The following is an 18,613-nucleotide window of genomic DNA, read 5'->3' as shown; positions in this document are numbered from 1 at the left end:
ACCCCCATCTCCTTTATCCTATCCTTCACTGCCTCTCCTTTTCACCTACCTACATGTACCTGTGGCAATGACCCTGTGACCCCCTACCCGCCTACCTGGATACACGGTTATTTTTATACCTTTTTAGCACCGCCATGCACTGGACACGTACACACACAAAACAACTGCCCTAAAATTTAATGAAGAAATAAAATTGATGATTTCTTCTGTAAGAATTCATCCTGAATATTGTCATATTTGATGATTTTTCAAGTTACAGTAGTTTGAATTCCATGTACTTTAAATCAGCTTCCAGGTCATCCCACACATGCCAGAAATTGAGTTACATGTACGTGTACCATATCATACTTTTATATTACAAGACATGTATTACCTCCCGCCTGACATGCTATGCCATAGAGAACATTTTACGGATGTTTTGGTCAATAAATAAAGAGAAAAACACTTGTAGCATTCATTTCAGACATTTTGTAATTTTGGATAATTTTTCAAGAACCGTATGTTTGAACTACTTTTACTCAACCTGCAGAAATCGAGTGAAGAGTTGGTTTGCTAACTCCGGCCTGGCGTATTATTCCATTTAGGATGATTTACGGTTGTCAGGGTGGGTAAATAAGGAAACAAAATAATATGCACCTGATACATACATGTAGGCCTTAATTAAAGAAATTCTTTGTCATTTTTCATAAGTTTTCGAGTAAAATCATGTGAATACTGTTGCAGGTGCAGTTGATGTTCAGACACGCTATACAAATGAGGATATTTTATAATCGTTGTTAATGAAGAATAAAATAACTTCTGTACATGTACATGTACCTCTGACTACCTCTGGTTACCTCCAACTTTTACCAACATCCTGTTTTTACAGTGGTGTGTAACATCAGTGTAGTGCTATAAATACATGTATACCCATTTGAATGACATTTTTTGCTAAGGTAGGTCTTGTATGACGTTTGGTCTGTAAGGGCAGTATGGATAAAAAAAGCCAGTCTAAGTAATCAGAAATAAAGGAGAGCACACTATATATTAGACTGTTAACATTTCAAATCATGGAAATGTAGTCAAAGAGGCCCAGGCTACAGTAGCTGTTTAACCAAGACACTTGTAAGGTTACACATTGAAAATAAACAAAAGTTGCCATGATTAGTTGCTTCAGTTTTTCTTCCAATTAATGCATTTTATATGGGTAGTCTTTAGCTCAGCCTCAGGTAGGACGTTGTCTTCACTTTCCATTTACACTACTTCCAGAACTGTAAGGTTTCTACAAATCTTGCAGTTCTTGACGAAGGTACATGTACATGTTTAACACTCACATCCAAGTTAAGACATTTCCTATTTTGTCGTCACACAAAACTGTCCTTTTTCGATTGAATATTGCTCTGTCCCAAACAAGCTATTCCAGCTCTTAATCAATTTGAGGCAAAATAAATTGCAGCTTTAAATAATTTATCACCGTGAGACATTGGAGGATCCTTGTGACTACGTGGGTCAGTAGTGGTCACTCACGGTTGTTTGCACGGTGATTTAATGCCTTGAACTACATGTAGTTACTGGCATGACCTTAAGATGTTGGTAGCTCTGGAGAGAACTCCTGGTCACTTTTGCTTGAGTAGCCGTGGCGTTTGGTTGGCGAAGAGAAAAATCTGTCTGTTTTTGCAAAAGCAACCATCCTCCACCCTGTTCAGTGCCACCACCTGTCAACCGTAGCTTACTTCAATGCCTCTTTTGTTGCTTTGCAAAACATTTTGATGCACTTTCCGTCGGTAGTCCACTTTGCTGATTCTAGAGTTATCGACAGCGATCCGGTAATTCCTGTACTCGGTTGCCAGGTTTAAGGAACAAGAAGGGAATTTCCCCCTTTTTTCCTTAACCCTAACAGTCCTGAGTCCCCCAATTTTAATATAATTTTGTACATACCCTAGGGAGTTAGGGTTAATGGTTTTACGGGGGTTTTTTGCCCTCCTCAGAATTGGCAAAGTCACCGACTTTGGTGGGTGTTGGGGCAAATTTCATTCATGGACCTCAAAATTGACCTCCGTTTTTAAGTCACTGTATTATTATTAATGACACTTCAGGGAATGTGCCGAAAGGAAACGCCTGACCCCGTCCTTAATTGGGGGAAGCACTAGATTATTAAGGGCCAAATTAAGGAAAGCCATTTGGTACTCACCAATTCCTGTCGTTTGACGTAAATAGTTGTTAGTGGTTTTTGAAAATGCTTATTAGTTGACTGATATTCCAGCAAGATATTGTGTACTGGACTGGATCCTCGTTAATTTGTTCATGAAAATTGGGTAATTTTGTATTCTGTAATTTGTAATTGCTGTTTGAATTTGCATATCGAAGGCTTTGTTCTGCACAGGAACACTGCAAAATTGATTTACCACTCCATCTGCTTTGGGTGGAAACAAATCCTGATAATTGCTTTTTCGTACGTTTTGCTGATATCTTTATACATTTTGCTGATGATTTTGCTGATTTTGCTGACGTGAGTTGCTCCACGTCACGAGTTTCGGGCGGGAACAATCTCTGTACGTTTTGCTGAATATCTATACTTTACCTGAACGCATGTAAGATATTTGCAGTTCCTCTTCACCAGCTTCGGGTGAGAACCTGAAATGTGTCAAATTCAATAAATGGCTGCTCAGGCCAATCAACAAAGTTAGAATGCGAGTGTCCACCTGTCCCTGAGTTCAGTTCTCTGGTCTTGTTCACAAGGGGATAATTACTCTTAAATGTTCATAAGGCTTTCATTAAATGTTGAGATAATTTCAAAGATGTACTGTAGCTCCCTTCTTGCAAAAGCAGACAAAATCAGACCAACCAAATCCGCTGACCATCGTGCGCGCTGCCATATTCACTTAGATGGCGCTTGATGCAGCAACTGGTACATTTTTGGTTTGCCTGCCCTCGCTTGACAAACCAAGTCGAAAAATGCTGCCATCTATTGACGAGTAAGATTACATGTAAGTTGTACCACTTAGGCTTTTAAATTGTTAAGATTGGTGGCAAAACAAGGTTTCTGAGGAAATTTTTGTCGATATTGCCAGTTTTCTTTCTTCCGCAAGATCTCACACCGGGTAAAATAAAGCTTTGAAAAGAAGGCTGATGTGATGTGAATCGGGCAAAAAGTCCCCATTGCGCTTGCGCATGATAAAAGTCTTTCAAAACTATATTGGTTTTAACAACAACCTTGATGCATGTTTTTTTAGATTCAGATTTATAAGTTTACACTTACTTTCATCACATTTGCTCTTTTCCATAAGGCTTGAATTCCATAAGGCTTTTAAATGTCTTTTTATTCTTTCTGAATGTGTTTCTATACAAGTTTTTTTAGATAACTTCTACTAACATAATATTGTTCAGTTTTGTATTTTCCAGTTTGTTTTTCTTTTTGCATGAACCATTTTTACATTTCTGTTTTGTACAGTATCACGCTTGCTTTGGGGGTTTATTGCTTAAAATTGCAAAAATAATGGTAACACACTACAAAAAGGCACCGACATCAAAAGGATTCCTTTGTTAATTTACTGTTTTTAAGTAGTTACATTGTAGCTATACAGAGTATGTAGTTCTGCACAAAGCTACACCAAAATAGTGAAAGCCCGGCCTTGAACAGCAAAGCTACAGATTTTTAAAGTTTCACCAGAAGTGCTTTTGTTTTTATAAAATGTCTGTGGCAAACTTGGTAAAATTTGGGTCATCTTGTTAATAATTGGGTTAGATAAACATGTGAACAAAAAGGTATCCAAATAGAAACAGGAATTATTGAAAAACAAATTGTATTTACTTTTTTTTTCTCCCACTGAAAGCAGACATACAGACACGTGTAACAGACCTGTCCACGCTGCAATTACGCAGACAACGTTTATTTATCACTACCATGGAAACACAGGTAAACAATAAATCCTTTCTTTTATTATATACGGAAAATAAAAAATACAAATCACATACAGACTACAGGAATTGATTCTATGTGGAATATGCAACATTTAGAAGAAATTTTGCCAACTTTTGGATAATCAGTTTGTTTTCTTCAAAAAATACATGTAGCTCATCTAATGTAGGAAACAAGTAAACAAATTAAACAAGTAATATCTTACAGCCAAAAGGATGTCGATTTGATAAATAACAATTCAGACACAACTTATTATTGGTTATCATCTGTGGTTACCATAGAAACAACATAAACAAATTAACCAAAAACAAAGACTACGTGTCTAATTAACAAGATTCTTTCCATACAGAATGAACATGGTGATTTTACACCTTATGACAAACACATTTTACGATTTCTGTTGAGTCTGCGCCTATTGCTGTATGAGAAAATTAGTATTTTGTTAAATTCTTGCTGAATACCAACTAGAGAAGTAAACAATTCAGTCAACAAATTAACATGGAATATCTATTGAGCCGTATCGTATATAATAAGAACCTCATATACTGTTACTGTGTCATATACTGTTATTCAAAGGTTTGAATAACAGTAAAGACATACATGTAATAACTGAACACTGTTTATCATCCATGGTAAATTACTTCTAATTAAACAAATGCAAAATGCTACCAGAAAACATAATCATCAGTAGGTGTTTATTTCCTTAATGTATTGAAAGAATGCCCATTTCATTGACGTTGAAAAGTTTTTCTTTTTCTACTTCTTACAGGTTATCATTAAAATATCAGAAGATATCAATGAAGAGATCCGGACCAATAACCATTCATCGGACTATTCAACAGTTGCCAACAGTGTGACTACAGTGATGGTTAAACTTTGAATACAAAGAATTAAATAAAGTGAGCTTTGTAACATGGACTTGTGTCCAGTGTAAATTCTTAGGTAAACATTCAAATTTACATTCACATCTGTACTTATTATTCTAGAACAATTTCAAGGTTTTGCTCTTGATAATCTTTGATCAGTTGATAACTACACACATCATCATCATCATCCTTAAATACTATGTTGAACCAGTTTTTTACCAGAATATGGAAATTTAATTTCCTGATCATTCCCATCTGAAATTTCAACAAAGTAGTGAATTACATGTTTTCCAACAAGCAAGGGCATGGCAACAGATGATTCATCATGAACTGTTCTAAAAAAAACTGTCCTTTTCCAACGGAAAGAGCAGCATCAATAAATCTGAACAAATGTTCTTGTACATGTACCTCTATCCAAGCATTTTCCTTACCCCCTTTTGAATATATGAATCCCTCGTCTGAGGGCACATACCGGTGCAGAAATTTCCTTCAAAATCATACTGGCATCTTGTTTTTTAGCGCATTGAAGCATTCTCAATCAGACTCGCACTGCTGCATTTTGGTATAAACGGTTTCCTTTTGATTGCCACAGCCCAACATCGATAATAATTGATGTAAGTTTTTCCCTGGTTCTGAATTTGTTCAGCTCTGCCTGTTCGAGTTTGTTTTATCTTTTTATTTGGTAGAAGGACTTTGTATCGTTTTTCTTCCTGTTGTTTTACCATTTCTTGCAATTCTTTTCTTTTTGTTATGACCGACTGGATATCTTTGTGCAACTGTTCAGTTGAAAGTGCGTCGATATAATTTGCCATTTTATTAAAATTGAACATAACTTGTGCTTCATTTCCTATTTACTTCACATTTGGTCTCTTTTTTAGCAAAAAATCCAGATACCCAAACACTCTCTCTGGTAACTTATTGTGTTTGGGTACCTATGCTGTTTGTTGTTTAAATTTGCTGTCCATTTGTAAGTCATGATATTGCCCATTAGGTAGAAATCTTTCACTACTCTCCCTGAAAGGTGATTAATTGCTGTGAAGGTGAATCAGATCATGCCTAAGGTGATTTTTGCCATGTGGAGATTCTTTAATGAGGCTGTGGTAAACTTCATCTTTTGAAATCAAATGCTCATCAAATGGTGAAGCTTCACCCTCAATAAATTTGAACAACTCTGTATCTCTGCTCAAACAGTCATTAAAATATTCCTGAAGCTTCGTATAGCGGGCACACATATCTCATATATGTGACCATTGGTTTCTGTGACCCTCCACAGAGGTGCTGTGATCAACCCCAGCACCTTGCATCCAGCAACAAAAACTGGAAGGGCTAGCTGCGGAGCACCATGATCAGAATATTGACAAGAATATAATATCAAATCAGTGCTCTGGAATATGTGATTGCCAAGCTTTTGGTAACTGAGTATTTTCTTCAGGGCAAGCAGATTCAGTTCAAGCAAGCTGATTGCTTTCGAGAGCTTCATCGTTAGTGTTATAAATCTCATCTTTGGCTTGTGACAACATCTCCTCTGTTTCTGGTAATTCTTTGTTGAGATTATTGCAGTTTTTGCCTTTTGAACAAAGTTCATCATACATGTAGTCTTTCTCCAGCTTTCTTTTCTCATTGTGAGGTGATGCAGCCTGTGACTTGTGGTATTTTTCATGATGCTTTTGTAGAGTCTGCAATTTTTCATCAGGTCGTTTGACAGGAATTCGATATTCTGCTTCAGTTCTTCATTTTCTCTTGCTACATGTAACTACTCATTCCATGATTTAACCGTGTCAAGTTCAGTTTTCAGAACGCTGATATCAAATGTTGAAGGATTGGGTTCACATGTACATGTAGGTCGTGGACCAGAAATCTCAGGAAACACATACACTGTACACATCCTTTTCCCATGCTTCCAACTGGTCCTTCACATCTTTTCCATGGTTGCTCTTTTTCAACTTATCATGCATTCCAATAAGTGCTTTTGATTGTACGCTGAAATGCCGAGCCCAGCCCCTATCATTTTCCAAGCAATCAGGTTTAATTATTAAAACTTCATTGTCCATTGGGCATAATTACTTTAAGTGGCTCCATATTGTTTTCTAAAGTTGAACAATTGAATAACATGTCCATTAAGCAGATCAAAGTTCAGCATGTTCAGGGGTGAAATTGGGCTGTCGGCAGGTTTCAACTTTTGAAGGAGGTCCATATCAAGTGATGTTAGAGGCATTGGTCCAGGATTGAGTCCAATGTCTCCACAAACTCGAAGTGGTTCATAATGAATTGGTATACAACTGAAGGGTGCCTTTCCCATAGCCACAGTCAGGAGAATTACCAGAAAGGTTCTGCAACCAGTACCTACACTAAAGGTACATGTACATGTACTCCCTGTCGCTTCACTTGAAGAATGTTGACATTGAGCTCTGGATGAAAGTGCAGAGAAGAGGCCAACTCGGAGACACCATACTTCTAAAGTCACTCCCATTTTGATGGATGGTACCCAGCCCTGGATGGCAGTCAAAGTCTGTAATGGTAAATAATAATCATACTGCTAAAATAATAAAATACAAAAATAATAAAATTGATTATAAAATATAACACTCCCATTTGCACAAGAAAACACAACCCCTGTTGCTAAGAGTTCCTTCAGCCCAAACCAAGTGTTTTTAACAATAATTCTTTCCCACAAGAGCCAGGGATTGGAATTACAATAACTGACCAAGTTTAAGAAAGTTATGTCATGGCAGAATGAAAATGATGGGAAAATCTATGCCTGTACCTATCAGAAAATATTTCTAGAATAAAACAATTACTTCAAAAGATTTTGGAACTAATTTAAAAACAAACAAAAATAATTTTAAAATGTTTAAAAATGAAAGCAAATAATTCCATTCAATAAGCAGGGAGTGAGCATACATGATGGAACAGCCTCAACTATGATGTTGGTGGCATCTTACTAATGAGTGATCACCATTATGTTTAAATGAGTAACTACCACTTGCACAACATATCCATCAGGCCATAACAATCGAAAGTTGAAGCGTGAGTCCCAACATAAAAATTGATTGCGATCGTGTGCGATGTACATGTACTATACCCACGTGAGGTAAGCTGTTTCAAGTAGTTTCAATGCCATTCTATTGATTAAAAATGCATTCATCGACATTCACACAACCCCTTCACCCTAAAACCAAGAAAAATCTAGTTCCTTACCTGAACATTGGCGTTTTGGGCTCAAAAATCAGCCGATTTTCATGCGGATTTCGATGTCGGAACAGCTATTATCAATGTAGGACAAAATTACACCACCAAACAGCGTGGGAACATCAAGCTATCCCAGAGTGCAACAGCGGAAACACGAGACCGCGATCGCCAACATTTGTGAATGGGGAAATACATGCGCGCAGTTGTGATGCACTGTATTACAACAGTCCCTACAACATCAAATGTCCTGTATTGTCATACATGTAGGCTAGCTATTCTTTCCAGTAGAACTAAAGTAGTTTTAGTGAACAATTTGTGAACCACATTTTAAACAAAAAGGCTCTGATGACTTTGAAACTTCAAAGGGTTGTAACTTCCCATAGAAACATTGTATGACCTTACCAGTTTGTACCACTGAATTTGTCTAATTTCAAACTTTATATAATTTTATACATTTTTAATTTCATACATGTCACACCTACTGGAAGTACATTTCCACTGTATTGTAATTTGTAGACGACATCCACTGGGCTAGGTAACGTGTTTTCCTTCCTCCATGGTTAGTCCTACACTTTTACAAATGACTGACACCACACATTGTTTGCTCAATGGTTTATGTATTTAACTCCGGTGCGCAGTAAACAGTAGGCACGCATGGTGGGCCTCAGCATCACCGACTAGCAACTAGCTAGGCAAAGTGCACCATGCTGTGTCAAAACGTTAGCAAGTCCTGAAAACAAAAAGTGGTTTTTAACTTACCTGCATCAATTGACCATCTTTTGAGTTGTTTATGTTGAAAAATGGTACCATAGGCTGTCAAACACTTCAACAATGACGTCCTTTTTGTGGTGAAAATCGTGAAGTTTTTACAAAACGCAAAAAGTGAAACTTCGAACGCCGCACAATCATCGCGGGACATAACTATACACAGCGCCCTCAATCGGAATAGGCCAGTTGCGCCATCTAGACTACTTGAGCTCCAAGAACGCGTCCGGTCCAAGCATTTTCTCCTCCGGGTCTGTGGTCCAAGCCACTACACACGACGTACATGTACACAGAGCAGTGACATGGAGGTCAAGTAGTACAAGATGCGTGTCTCAAGTGCATGTGCACATGTTACCAGAGAGAGGGGTGTTCCCCATCTCCTCCTGGGGAAAGAAAGAAAAAAGTGGGTGAAAATCGCAAATGGGATTTGGGACCGCTGTTTTGAAACTGTGTTGCGTTATCCCTGCTTTTGCCTCTGACCGGGGTTTCTTGAACATTTTTCCAAATCAGAGAGCCCTCTATCTCATTTTGTTTCTATATCACAGTTTTTACATTGGGGGAAAGTGAGTAAATCAAATTAAACTGCTTGAAAATACCTCAGCGCTAACACCCTTCTACCATTAATTCTGTTTAGTTAAATGCTGATGAATGCAGAGCCCTCCCCCATCCCATTTCAAGAACCGTTTCAGAAAATGAAATATTTCCTTAATATAATTTGATGTAAATCAGAGACTTATTTCTTTATCTTATTCTTTCATTCAGGAAAAAAAAATGAGTTATACCTTCTAAAAAAATTTCATATTTGTTGGGATGTCCTCATTAACTCATTTTTCCTTTAATAGCTACTTAAATTTCAGTAGCACTTTCGATGAGGAGAGTTATCCATAAACCATAACTTCCAGGTTTCTTACATATATAAAAGTAACTTAAGAGGAACAGAAAGTTGCAACAAAGGAGCAATAATGTGCAGTTCAAATCATGGACATATTATTAATGTCTCAGGCCACACATTTTATTTCATTCAATTAAAATCCTCCGACTATTACACTGATTACAGGAATTACAAAAAGTACATGGAGTACTCATCTAGACTTCAAAATCATTTTGTGCACACAAATTCCCTTGATTTGCCTCAAGTGTATTGACCTTGAGTGGCACAGATAAGGTCATACAAGATCAAATCTGGGTATAATTTTTGGCCAAAAAATTCAGCTCTTGAAAAAGGTAAGATATGGCCCCCAACACAGCCAAATACCATAAATAGTGATTTACACCAGTCATTTGAAGAGTATTTGTACCACATTTCTTGCCACAGCCTCATACTTTTCAACAATGTGGGACATGCCCATGGAGTGGTATATACTACAACAGAGCCATGCATGTATATGCACGGCTGCCAAGTTCAAATTCAACACACAGTGTACCTCCACGAACTTCTCAGACTTTGTGTGTGCTTGAAAAAGAAAACAGAGCATTGACATGTTTAAATGTCAGTCGAGTTGATCGAGTCAAGGTTTGCTTGAAGTTTGAAACCATTAGCATGTAGGCCTACCTGTGTATATAGATGGCCAGATCATGGTTACATCCAATTTAGAAAAAAAAAGAACATATCTTGTTTAAATACAGACATTCAAGGAAAAGGGACCTTCAAGTTTAAGAGTTGCTGTTGAACCTCCCCCTTCCCATTTCATTTGTTTTCTCTTTGGCAAGCAGCAGACCCTATTCTACATACATGTAAATATCTGTTAGTTTGTCTATCAAATTAGCAATGTAATTTATTTGTGGCAAAAGCTTTGTTCAAGTCCTGATCAGGACAATAAGCAAGAACAGTTGTGTGCGGAAAAAAAGAGATACAAATTTTCCAGAAGCACCTAATGAGTGAAGCTCCCATCAGAAATATAATTTTAAGCTTGAGTTAGTTACATTTCCCGACTATGAGTACAACTGACATCTTAATTCCACATACTGAGATATGGAATGTGTTTCAAAACCTAAAATTCACATTTGCATTACACTTTTGTTTGTTGTTTACATCGTACAATTTTTGTTTTAAATCTGCATTTTGTACACACTCTGAGTCAATTCATCTGCAGTGAAAAAAATTGCACGATGATCTATGGGTGACATCACTGTTCAAATATGAAGTAAAATAAAAGCCTTCAGAAAACTACAAATAAAGAAAAGGTTTTGAATATTCAGTGATAACTTAAAAAGTTACATATGCTTGGAATGGAAATAAAACTGTAAGTAGAAATCACACACCAAATTTATGTTAACCTGTGTACAGGCTTCCTTGAGTGAACCACAAATGATCAGTCTGTATTATGACCACATTTAGAAATACACTGAAGAAGACCTGGCCCTGCTACCATAAACAATACCATTTCCCCTGTGTAATTTTAACAACAATAACAATAAAAAATCCAGCTTTATTTATTGATGGTATCAATATAATCTCCAGGATGTTTTTCAAAGGGCTGCCAGTAACCACTTGAGAAATGTGACGATCTACAACTTCAAATTACAACTGCAAATATATGAGGATAGTGTTCAGTTTTAGAGGTGAAGGGAAAAACTCCACATGAACATTACAGAGAAAAACCCACACAGTTAAGACTGAAAAATCCACATGATAACCTGGGCTGGATTCACGGAAGTGGAAGGTGACAAGAGTGTCACTATGCCAAAATGATGCCCCATTCTACTAGTCCACTTTTCATTGCTGAGCCAAAGCAACACTGACACCAAAATAACCCTTCAAGACCATATACATGTAGTTATTTACAGCATAATTCTAATATACGTTGGTTGAAAGAGCTACATTTTCCCAGTGGACATACTGGTCTGGGCAGTTAGTGGGGAGGCTGAGGCTGGGGCAGCAGTGCTGCTGCATTAATGGGGATGCCTCCAGCGGCAGCATCAGTACCTCCTGAATCCTGCATCCTCTTCTGTTGCTTCTGCTGCAGCTCCTTCTGGATCTTGTAGATCTTCTCAGCCAAGAGGTGATAGTACTCCTCCTGTGACAAGACCAGGCAGTAAAAAACAAAAGAGTGAATTAAAAAGTGAGCAAGGGTGAATGCTTCTCCAGGTGAATTTTCTTCAATGGATACTGGTCTTCCTAAGGGGCCACTCAAAATTTTCAGTGTTTTTAAATTTTGATTTTTTTTAATATTGGGTGGGTCAAGGAAATAAATGAAAAAACGAAATTTACTTTTTATAATCCAGAAAAAATTATTTTCCTGACTTGCCTGAAATACGTGTAGCGTGCATGCCACACATATATAGCTCAGCCACACCAGCATTCAAAAAATGCGATCTTTTTCACCTTCGTTTCCATATACAGACAGGTTGACCTTTCCATTACATTATTATGCAAGTGTAAAACATCATGGAAGGAGGTGGTTTTTACTGTTAGACTTGGCAGCCAGGCGCTTGCAGCGGTGATCAACCACAAATGTAGCAGGTACCAGACGTATTATAAAAACCAACTGGTATACACAGTGAACACTGAACACCAGTTGCTAATAACAGTAAATGTTCATCACCTTGAATCTAAGACTAACCAGACAGCAGCAAACTGCATCCAAATCTGTTGGCTAGAGCTAGGTCTATGTCTCCATTTCGATAGAAATACATATGCATGTGCGTGGAGACGCAGTAATTGACTGTAGGCGTAGCGGTACCTCGGGAGATCCATTTTTGAGTGGATTGGACATGGCATGCTGTTGCGTGCGCGATCGATCAAGATCATTTATTGCAATTCCAGCCATCATCTTGTCACACTGTGTTGCATTATTGATTTTTACTTGAATATGAATTTATGTCAGATGCATGTATAATGTACGCGTACTGGATGAAAATTCAATTTTTTTAAAACAAAATTGGGGGTGGGCGGGTGGATCAAAAAAATATGAAAAAAAAATCAAAATTTAAAAAACATTGAAAAATTTGAGTGGCCCCTAGTCTGTACACAAACCATCAGTGGAAAGACTCTGATGGGAGACTTGGCAAACACCTGCACTTTTCTTAGTGTAGGAAGTGTCCTTGTACATTATACAGAGTTAGTTGTTTGTTAGGCTAAGTTCAACCTTCCATTAAGTCAAATATTAGGTTCTATACCAATTTCCAACAAACAGCAGCAATCAACTACTTCTGTTTGTTCATCGGAGTTGTTTTTCCCTCCGAGTTTCAGCAGAGGGATTTGTCTCCTAGTTAAAGACGTTTGGTCCTAATTGGTGATTTATTCCCTTAATAACAGCAAGATCAGAAATCATGAGAAAAGGAACACTGCAAGTCAGAGTAATTTGGCCTTATTGTTGGACTTTTGCACAGCTACTTTACAGTGTACATGTATACCTGTATTAATTTACAGAAACAGACTAGCAATGAAGTCAGAGCGTGTTTATGCTCCTTGAGGAACTATGAGTGATCAGAAGAGGGTTCTTTCTTCTGAGGCCACAAGCCATATATGTAAAATAGAACAAGAAACTTTGAAACTGTTTTAATTCAACCATACAACTCAGCATTGAACAAGCAATTCAATAACTACAGTAACACTTCTATTTTCCATTGAGTGTTTTAGAATTGAACTTCAATGTTCTGCTCATTTGAGGCTCCAGTACAAACTCTGAAGTGCTGGCGCCTGGCCAGGCCTTAGTCTCTGGAATTCACATGTGCACAATGTCTTGGTGTATGATTCACGCTGATGCAAAATTCATGTACCGACCTACACGTCTGACTATATTTCAACCCAGTGGGATAAAGAGCCAGCAAGAGGTGTGTTACAATGGAGATACATGTTTTGTGCAATTTTGTAACTAAATGATTTCATTACTTCCCCTTTTATTTTACTGATTTCTACCTCTGAATGCTTGATTTTGAAAACAAATATTCAAGTATTTGATGACTGATCAAACATTTGAATATCCAACACAGCCCCGGTTGTTTGATTATCCAGAAAAAGGTATGAATTCCTAACACAACAAAAGACTATACATCATTTACCCTACTGCTGGCTTGCTCATACATGTCCTTTTCCATTCTTTGGGCGTATAGGCTACCACTTTTCCCATTCCCTTGTCCTTCATGGCTTTGGGGTCAGGTGATGGAAATACTGCTTGAACTCTGAAAGGGAGAGAAATCATTATTCTTGAATACCCACATCATATAATTTTCAGCAATCGTTTGCATAAAATGTTAAATTAATGTGTTTTGGGGCAATTTTTTTATTCCAAAAAGTTAAACTAATACTGAAATCAAATACATGTAGGTGCACATTTTCGATTTCAAATGCAGTGCCAATTAAGGTGGCAGAATCAAGGTTTTTACTTACAGTTTAAAGACAATGTGATAGCGCAAATCCTGGGTTTGTCACTCAGGACTGCTGCCAGGGCTGTGTGTTGCAACGGATGGGCATGGTAATACCCATGCCAGCGTTGCTGGTCAGGGGAACAACAAATTCGAAAGCTGTATATCATCAGAGGTATCTACAAGATCAATGCATGTGTTGAAAGAAAGTATTAAGAAGGCAGGGTATGACCAAAGATTGTATAGCACCACACAGCAGCGCAAGATGGAGAACTTCACCGTGAATACCCACCTTTATGTCCTAGCTTTTCCTTCTTGAGACCGAGGCTCTTTCATCAGACCGGCGCCTTTGAATGGTCACCAGATACAGGCGCCTTATAAATGCTGTATTATTATTATTATTATAAAACGTTATCACGTGGGCGGCATTTGGGTGTGAATACACTTTGCTTATGCAACAGGCACAGGCAACGTGACAGGCACGTACACCTGGTATGCCTGCATCCATGCATTAACATTCACACTCAAATGGCACCTACATGTATGGTGATAGCACCTTTTGGCCAAGTTCTCCATCTTGCGCCGCTACATGTATGTAGTGCTATAAATCTGTGGGCATGACCATAAAAAGCATTTGGTGAACTGCTGCAAGTTAAATAGTATGCACACAAAACTTCAAAACCATCAGTGCTGGACAAACAACGTATTTAGCATTTAATGTATCATGTATTAATATCATGTTTGCATTATGTCTTAATGTATTAAGACTGAGATAATTAAGTTCAAGAGATTTTTTTTCTTTTTATTGAAAGAAAAACTGACATTAGTCAGGGGCTTGAAAATGAAGGTTTTGAGGTACAGCAAATGGAAAGGCAAGCAGTACATGTACATGTATGTGTGGAAAAACAGGATAATTCTGATGAAAAAAGTTGTGGAATCAGGATAATTCTGATAAAAAAATTGTGAAAACAGGATAATTCTGATGAAAGAAAATCCCGAAATCAGGATAATTCTGAAATTCTGAAAAAAATCCTAAAATCCTAACAAATCCCCAAGAAATATCACCCCTGGTATGCTAAGCTTTTACAGAGGACTTTAGTGAAAAGCAGAGGACGGCTACATTGAGTTCATGGCAGTGGTCATGGCAATGTGCAGCAAACTTTCTGCTGGAACACACAAGATGCATTTGTATTCAGATACCCCTAGTCTCAGTATACCCCGTTATGATCTTAGTCTGGGTACCCCCTGCATGGGCTTGGTACCCTTAGTTTTGGTCTGTGTACCCCCAAGTCCTGGTCTGGGTACCCCTGGTCTTGGTGCATGTACCTCCTGGTCTCGGTCTTGGTACCCCTGGTATCGGTCTTGTTCTGGGTAGTTCCCCATGGTCTTGGTCTCGGTAGGCCCTCTTGTTTGGGTCTGCCTGGTACCCCCTAGTCTCGGTCTGGGTACCCCATAGTCTTGGTACCTCCTGGTCTCAGTCTTTGTACCCCCTACATGTAGTTTTGGTCTGGGTACCCCCTGGTCTCAGTCTAGATGTGGTCTTAATATCTTGATATGATCTCAGTTACAGTTTGGTCTTGACCATCTGGTCTAAACTACTTCAGTGTTTCATAATAACAAGTCATACATGTACTTCAGTGCTGCATATCTGTAGTTAAGTCCATCACAAGTCATTCAGTCTTCAGCCAAGTCACAAGCCACTTTATGAACTGTGACAAAAGCATTCCTTTATCTTTGTGTGGAGGCAGTGTTGTTACAAAGCCCGCGGGCTTTGTGTGAAGGTTAAAGTGCACCACCATGTGCCGGAGGTTGGTTATGCCAACTTGCTGCCTCCTTTTGCGTAGTCGTGTGTATTCGACCTGAAATCTGCAGTTAAATTTCTCCTTTTCTCCCATTATTTAAATCATTTGTGCTGGTGTACATAGACCGGAAGGTTTTTAGAGCTTCCTCAAGTTCGTAATTGTTTAGAAATTCTCGCATAAAATGTAGATTTGCAACTTTCTAAGATGGCGGCGTTCCTTGACAATGAGTTATAGTTGGGTTCAAGAACTGATTTCCTTTATAACTTAGATTTTTGGAGCTTTAGTCATGTTAGAATTCAGAGGGGGAAACATCGGAATGCTGTTAATGCAAAGAGGTGAAATATGTACAAATTTTCAAAGTCAAGGGCAGAGCAACGAAAAAACTCAATACTTCTCTAACTAAATGGCCAAAGATCTAAATACCTTTTCAATTTGTTGTGTGGACTATTTAGGAAAATATTTCTTTAAAAAATTTAGACTGTTGCAGCTTAGCTATGTCAGAATTGAGGGGGGGTCGGAATGCTGCAAATGCAATGAGGTGAAATATGTAAACATTTTCAAAGTTAAGGGTAGAGCAACGAAAAGTTAGTCTCCACCCTCAAGGGCAGACAACTTATGGAAGGTCACAGCGCTATCACAGAGGTGAAACTCTGATATCAAAATTCAGCTGCGTGGTCGGAAGTGCATAAATTACCAGAATTGGGGCTGCGGAGTGCGCGTTCGTTTTAGCTCGATTGCAAACTGTTTCAGTTATGGTCTAGCTTTGCTTGAGTCAGTCAGTGGAGACATCCCAGGCTTTACAAGCCACAGGATATACGTACATTTCCAGCAGTCACTAGCTGCTTCACTTGTTGAGCAAAAGGTCCGTTTGCAATCAAAGGATTATAATAATGGGCAAGCAAGGTAGACCAAGAAAAACTGACGGTCCACCCAGTCACCAAGCGGGTTAGACGATCACCGGGCCAACAGTCAAAAACATCGCCGAGGATCTCGCAGCCTGACTTGAGGGAGGAGAGGGTGAACAGACGTACACTCGTTACCAGCACCAAATTGGTGGGAACGAGTAACAGTGCAGTGGGCCCACCCTCGGCTACAGTGCCATCAAGCCAGTCAGTCGATGTCGGAGGAGGTACCAGAACAGGGATCATGAATGCTGGTGCAGTAGGCCCTCCCTCGATTGACCCCAATACCTTCGGGCCAGTCAGCCGACAATGGAGGAAGTGTCGGGACAAGGTTCATAAATGCCGGAGCCGTCGCCCGGCAGCGTCAAGGAGATGGCTACTATCACTAAGCAGCGGGGACAGTGCCGGAGCAGTGATAATGAATGCACCACCCTTCGAAACCCAGTGGGCACAACACCATTGTATCAATGTGATACAACGTCATGTACCAACGTTGGATCTACGTTGAAAAGACGTCAGATTTGAAAGCTGGATCGACGTCAGAATTTCCATGTTGCATCAACGTCTGTATTCCAGGGGAATGAATAGCGGTTGCAATCCATCCATCCTAATTTTCTAATCCTCTGTTGTAGATTGTCTGTATTGACAACCGTGCATTTTGAAAGAGGGGGGGCTTAGTGCAGTTGCTGGCTGGCAGCTGCCATTTTCTATTTATCTTTGTGGAACTACCAAACGTCGGAGGAAGGAGACATTCCCCCAAATTAAAAAGGTGGAAGTGGAGGAGGGTAAGCCCCTCCCCACCATCCCTGTATTTGGACCATGCAGATCATGGCCTGTGCCATTTTATTGACAATCCAATTGCATACAGAATCCCTGCAACAAATTTGTTGAGATGATGTCCATAAATTTGTAAGGAGGTAAAAATAAAGGTAAAAATGCACAAAGAAAAACACTGGAATGAAGGCCACAACAATTTTATTGAAAGAAAAAAGTTGTGTTCAGATTAGCAGATTTGCAATTAACCTCAACACTGGTGAACAGTCCTGAATCTTCTACATTCAATGCACATAGACACTGTGCCCTAGCTCAGACGTCACGATACAATTTTATTGGAGTGTGCCCGGAGGTATGCGCAAGCATCGTGGTTTACATAAAATTTACTTAACCACTTCCTGCCCGGCGACCCGTTTTCGAGTACATTGGCTTTATATGCATTGCCGGGGTGCCCGGAACTGGGACAAAAGAGTTGGGCCTTAAAACAAAAGACCGTGCTCACCACAAAAGACTGAGCTGCTGGGCACTACCGACATTTTTTTGCTCTCAATTGTAGAAATAATCCTGCTTTGTTTTGTAACAGTATACCGCGGTTTGAGGCATTTAGAGCGAGTGGATTAACACCGGGGACAAAGGCTCTCCACCACCACAGCGATGAGCCACACAGCATCGCTGCATGCTAATCTGGCCCCTATTGAAAAGAAGTCAGCCATGCATTGTGCTGGTTTCGGGAACAAAAGAATCTTACGTAACACCCCACAATCTGGGCTCTTTTTTCCAAGGCTGCAGGACTAGCTGAAATATTCAGGAGTCAATGAAAGTTACCTGTCAGCTTTAGAGTAGTCTCAAAGAGTCCTTCATTTTGGTATTAACGGCCATTAAATGAAATGATGAATTTTTGAAGAATTTTGAAAACGGAAAATCTTGAAAAGGACCCAGCATCTTGTCTTGCTCAAGAAAAATCCACCCAGCAGCAAGTGGTTAAGGAGTGACATTGCAGGTCATATTGCTTTTTAATTATGTAACCTTTGACGTCACTCCTTAACCAACTTCATGCAAAATGCAGTGAGTGCGCAAACCGCCAGGCACATGGTCTATAGTAATTTTAAA

The 18,613-nt window shown here is 38.9% G+C and overlaps 2 protein-coding genes and 1 pseudogene across 22 annotated transcripts in view; all 3 read right to left on the bottom strand.

Annotated features, from left to right (window-relative positions):
• The window catches only part of LOC147799642 (uncharacterized), a 564,475-nt gene extending 555,360 nt beyond the window's left edge, over window positions 1-9,115 (bottom strand). For 4 of the 14 annotated variants that reach the window (XR_015424660.1, XR_015424663.1, XR_015424662.1 and 1 more), the window contains exons 1-2: window positions 8,713-8,916; window positions 2,561-2,613 (exon numbers count right to left, since the gene is read on the bottom strand). Coding sequence is in view for 4 of the 14 variants with exons in the window: in XM_087134146.1 (XP_086990272.1) it covers window positions 2,561-2,613; window positions 8,713-8,872 (213 nt within the window). In the remaining 10 variants the exon portion in view is untranslated. Of the gene's footprint in view, window positions 1-2,560; window positions 2,614-8,712 lie in introns of all 14 variants that reach the window. The other 10 variants (XR_015424661.1, XM_087134147.1, XM_087134149.1 and 7 more) reach the window with 6 other exon arrangements.
• Window positions 3,831-8,706, bottom strand: LOC147799643 (uncharacterized; annotated as a pseudogene).
• A 568-nt stretch (window positions 9,116-9,683) lies between the features above and the next one.
• LOC147799640 (histone acetyltransferase p300-like) overlaps window positions 9,684-18,613 on the bottom strand; it is an 85,042-nt gene continuing 76,112 nt past the window's right edge. For 3 of the 8 annotated variants that reach the window (XM_087134164.1, XM_087134161.1, XM_087134165.1), the window contains 2 exons: window positions 13,723-13,842; window positions 9,684-11,735 (listed from right to left, as the gene is read on the bottom strand). In XM_087134164.1, coding sequence (XP_086990290.1) covers window positions 11,571-11,735; window positions 13,723-13,758 — 201 coding nt within the window. In that variant the 5' untranslated portion in view covers window positions 13,759-13,842 and the 3' untranslated portion in view covers window positions 9,684-11,570. Of the gene's footprint in view, window positions 11,736-13,722; window positions 13,843-14,050; window positions 14,205-18,613 lie in introns of all 8 variants that reach the window. The other 5 variants (XM_087134157.1, XM_087134163.1, XM_087134158.1 and 2 more) reach the window with 3 other exon arrangements.

The sequence above is a fragment of the Acanthaster planci genome, linkage group LG03, assembly GCF_054643075.1.
Source record: "Acanthaster planci isolate LZ-2023a linkage group LG03, COTS_SCS, whole genome shotgun sequence".
Classification (NCBI taxonomy): Eukaryota; Metazoa; Echinodermata; class Asteroidea; order Valvatida; family Acanthasteridae; genus Acanthaster; species Acanthaster planci.
Note: the sequence above shows the minus strand (reverse complement) of the source record. Positions and strands in the feature narration are given on the sequence as shown.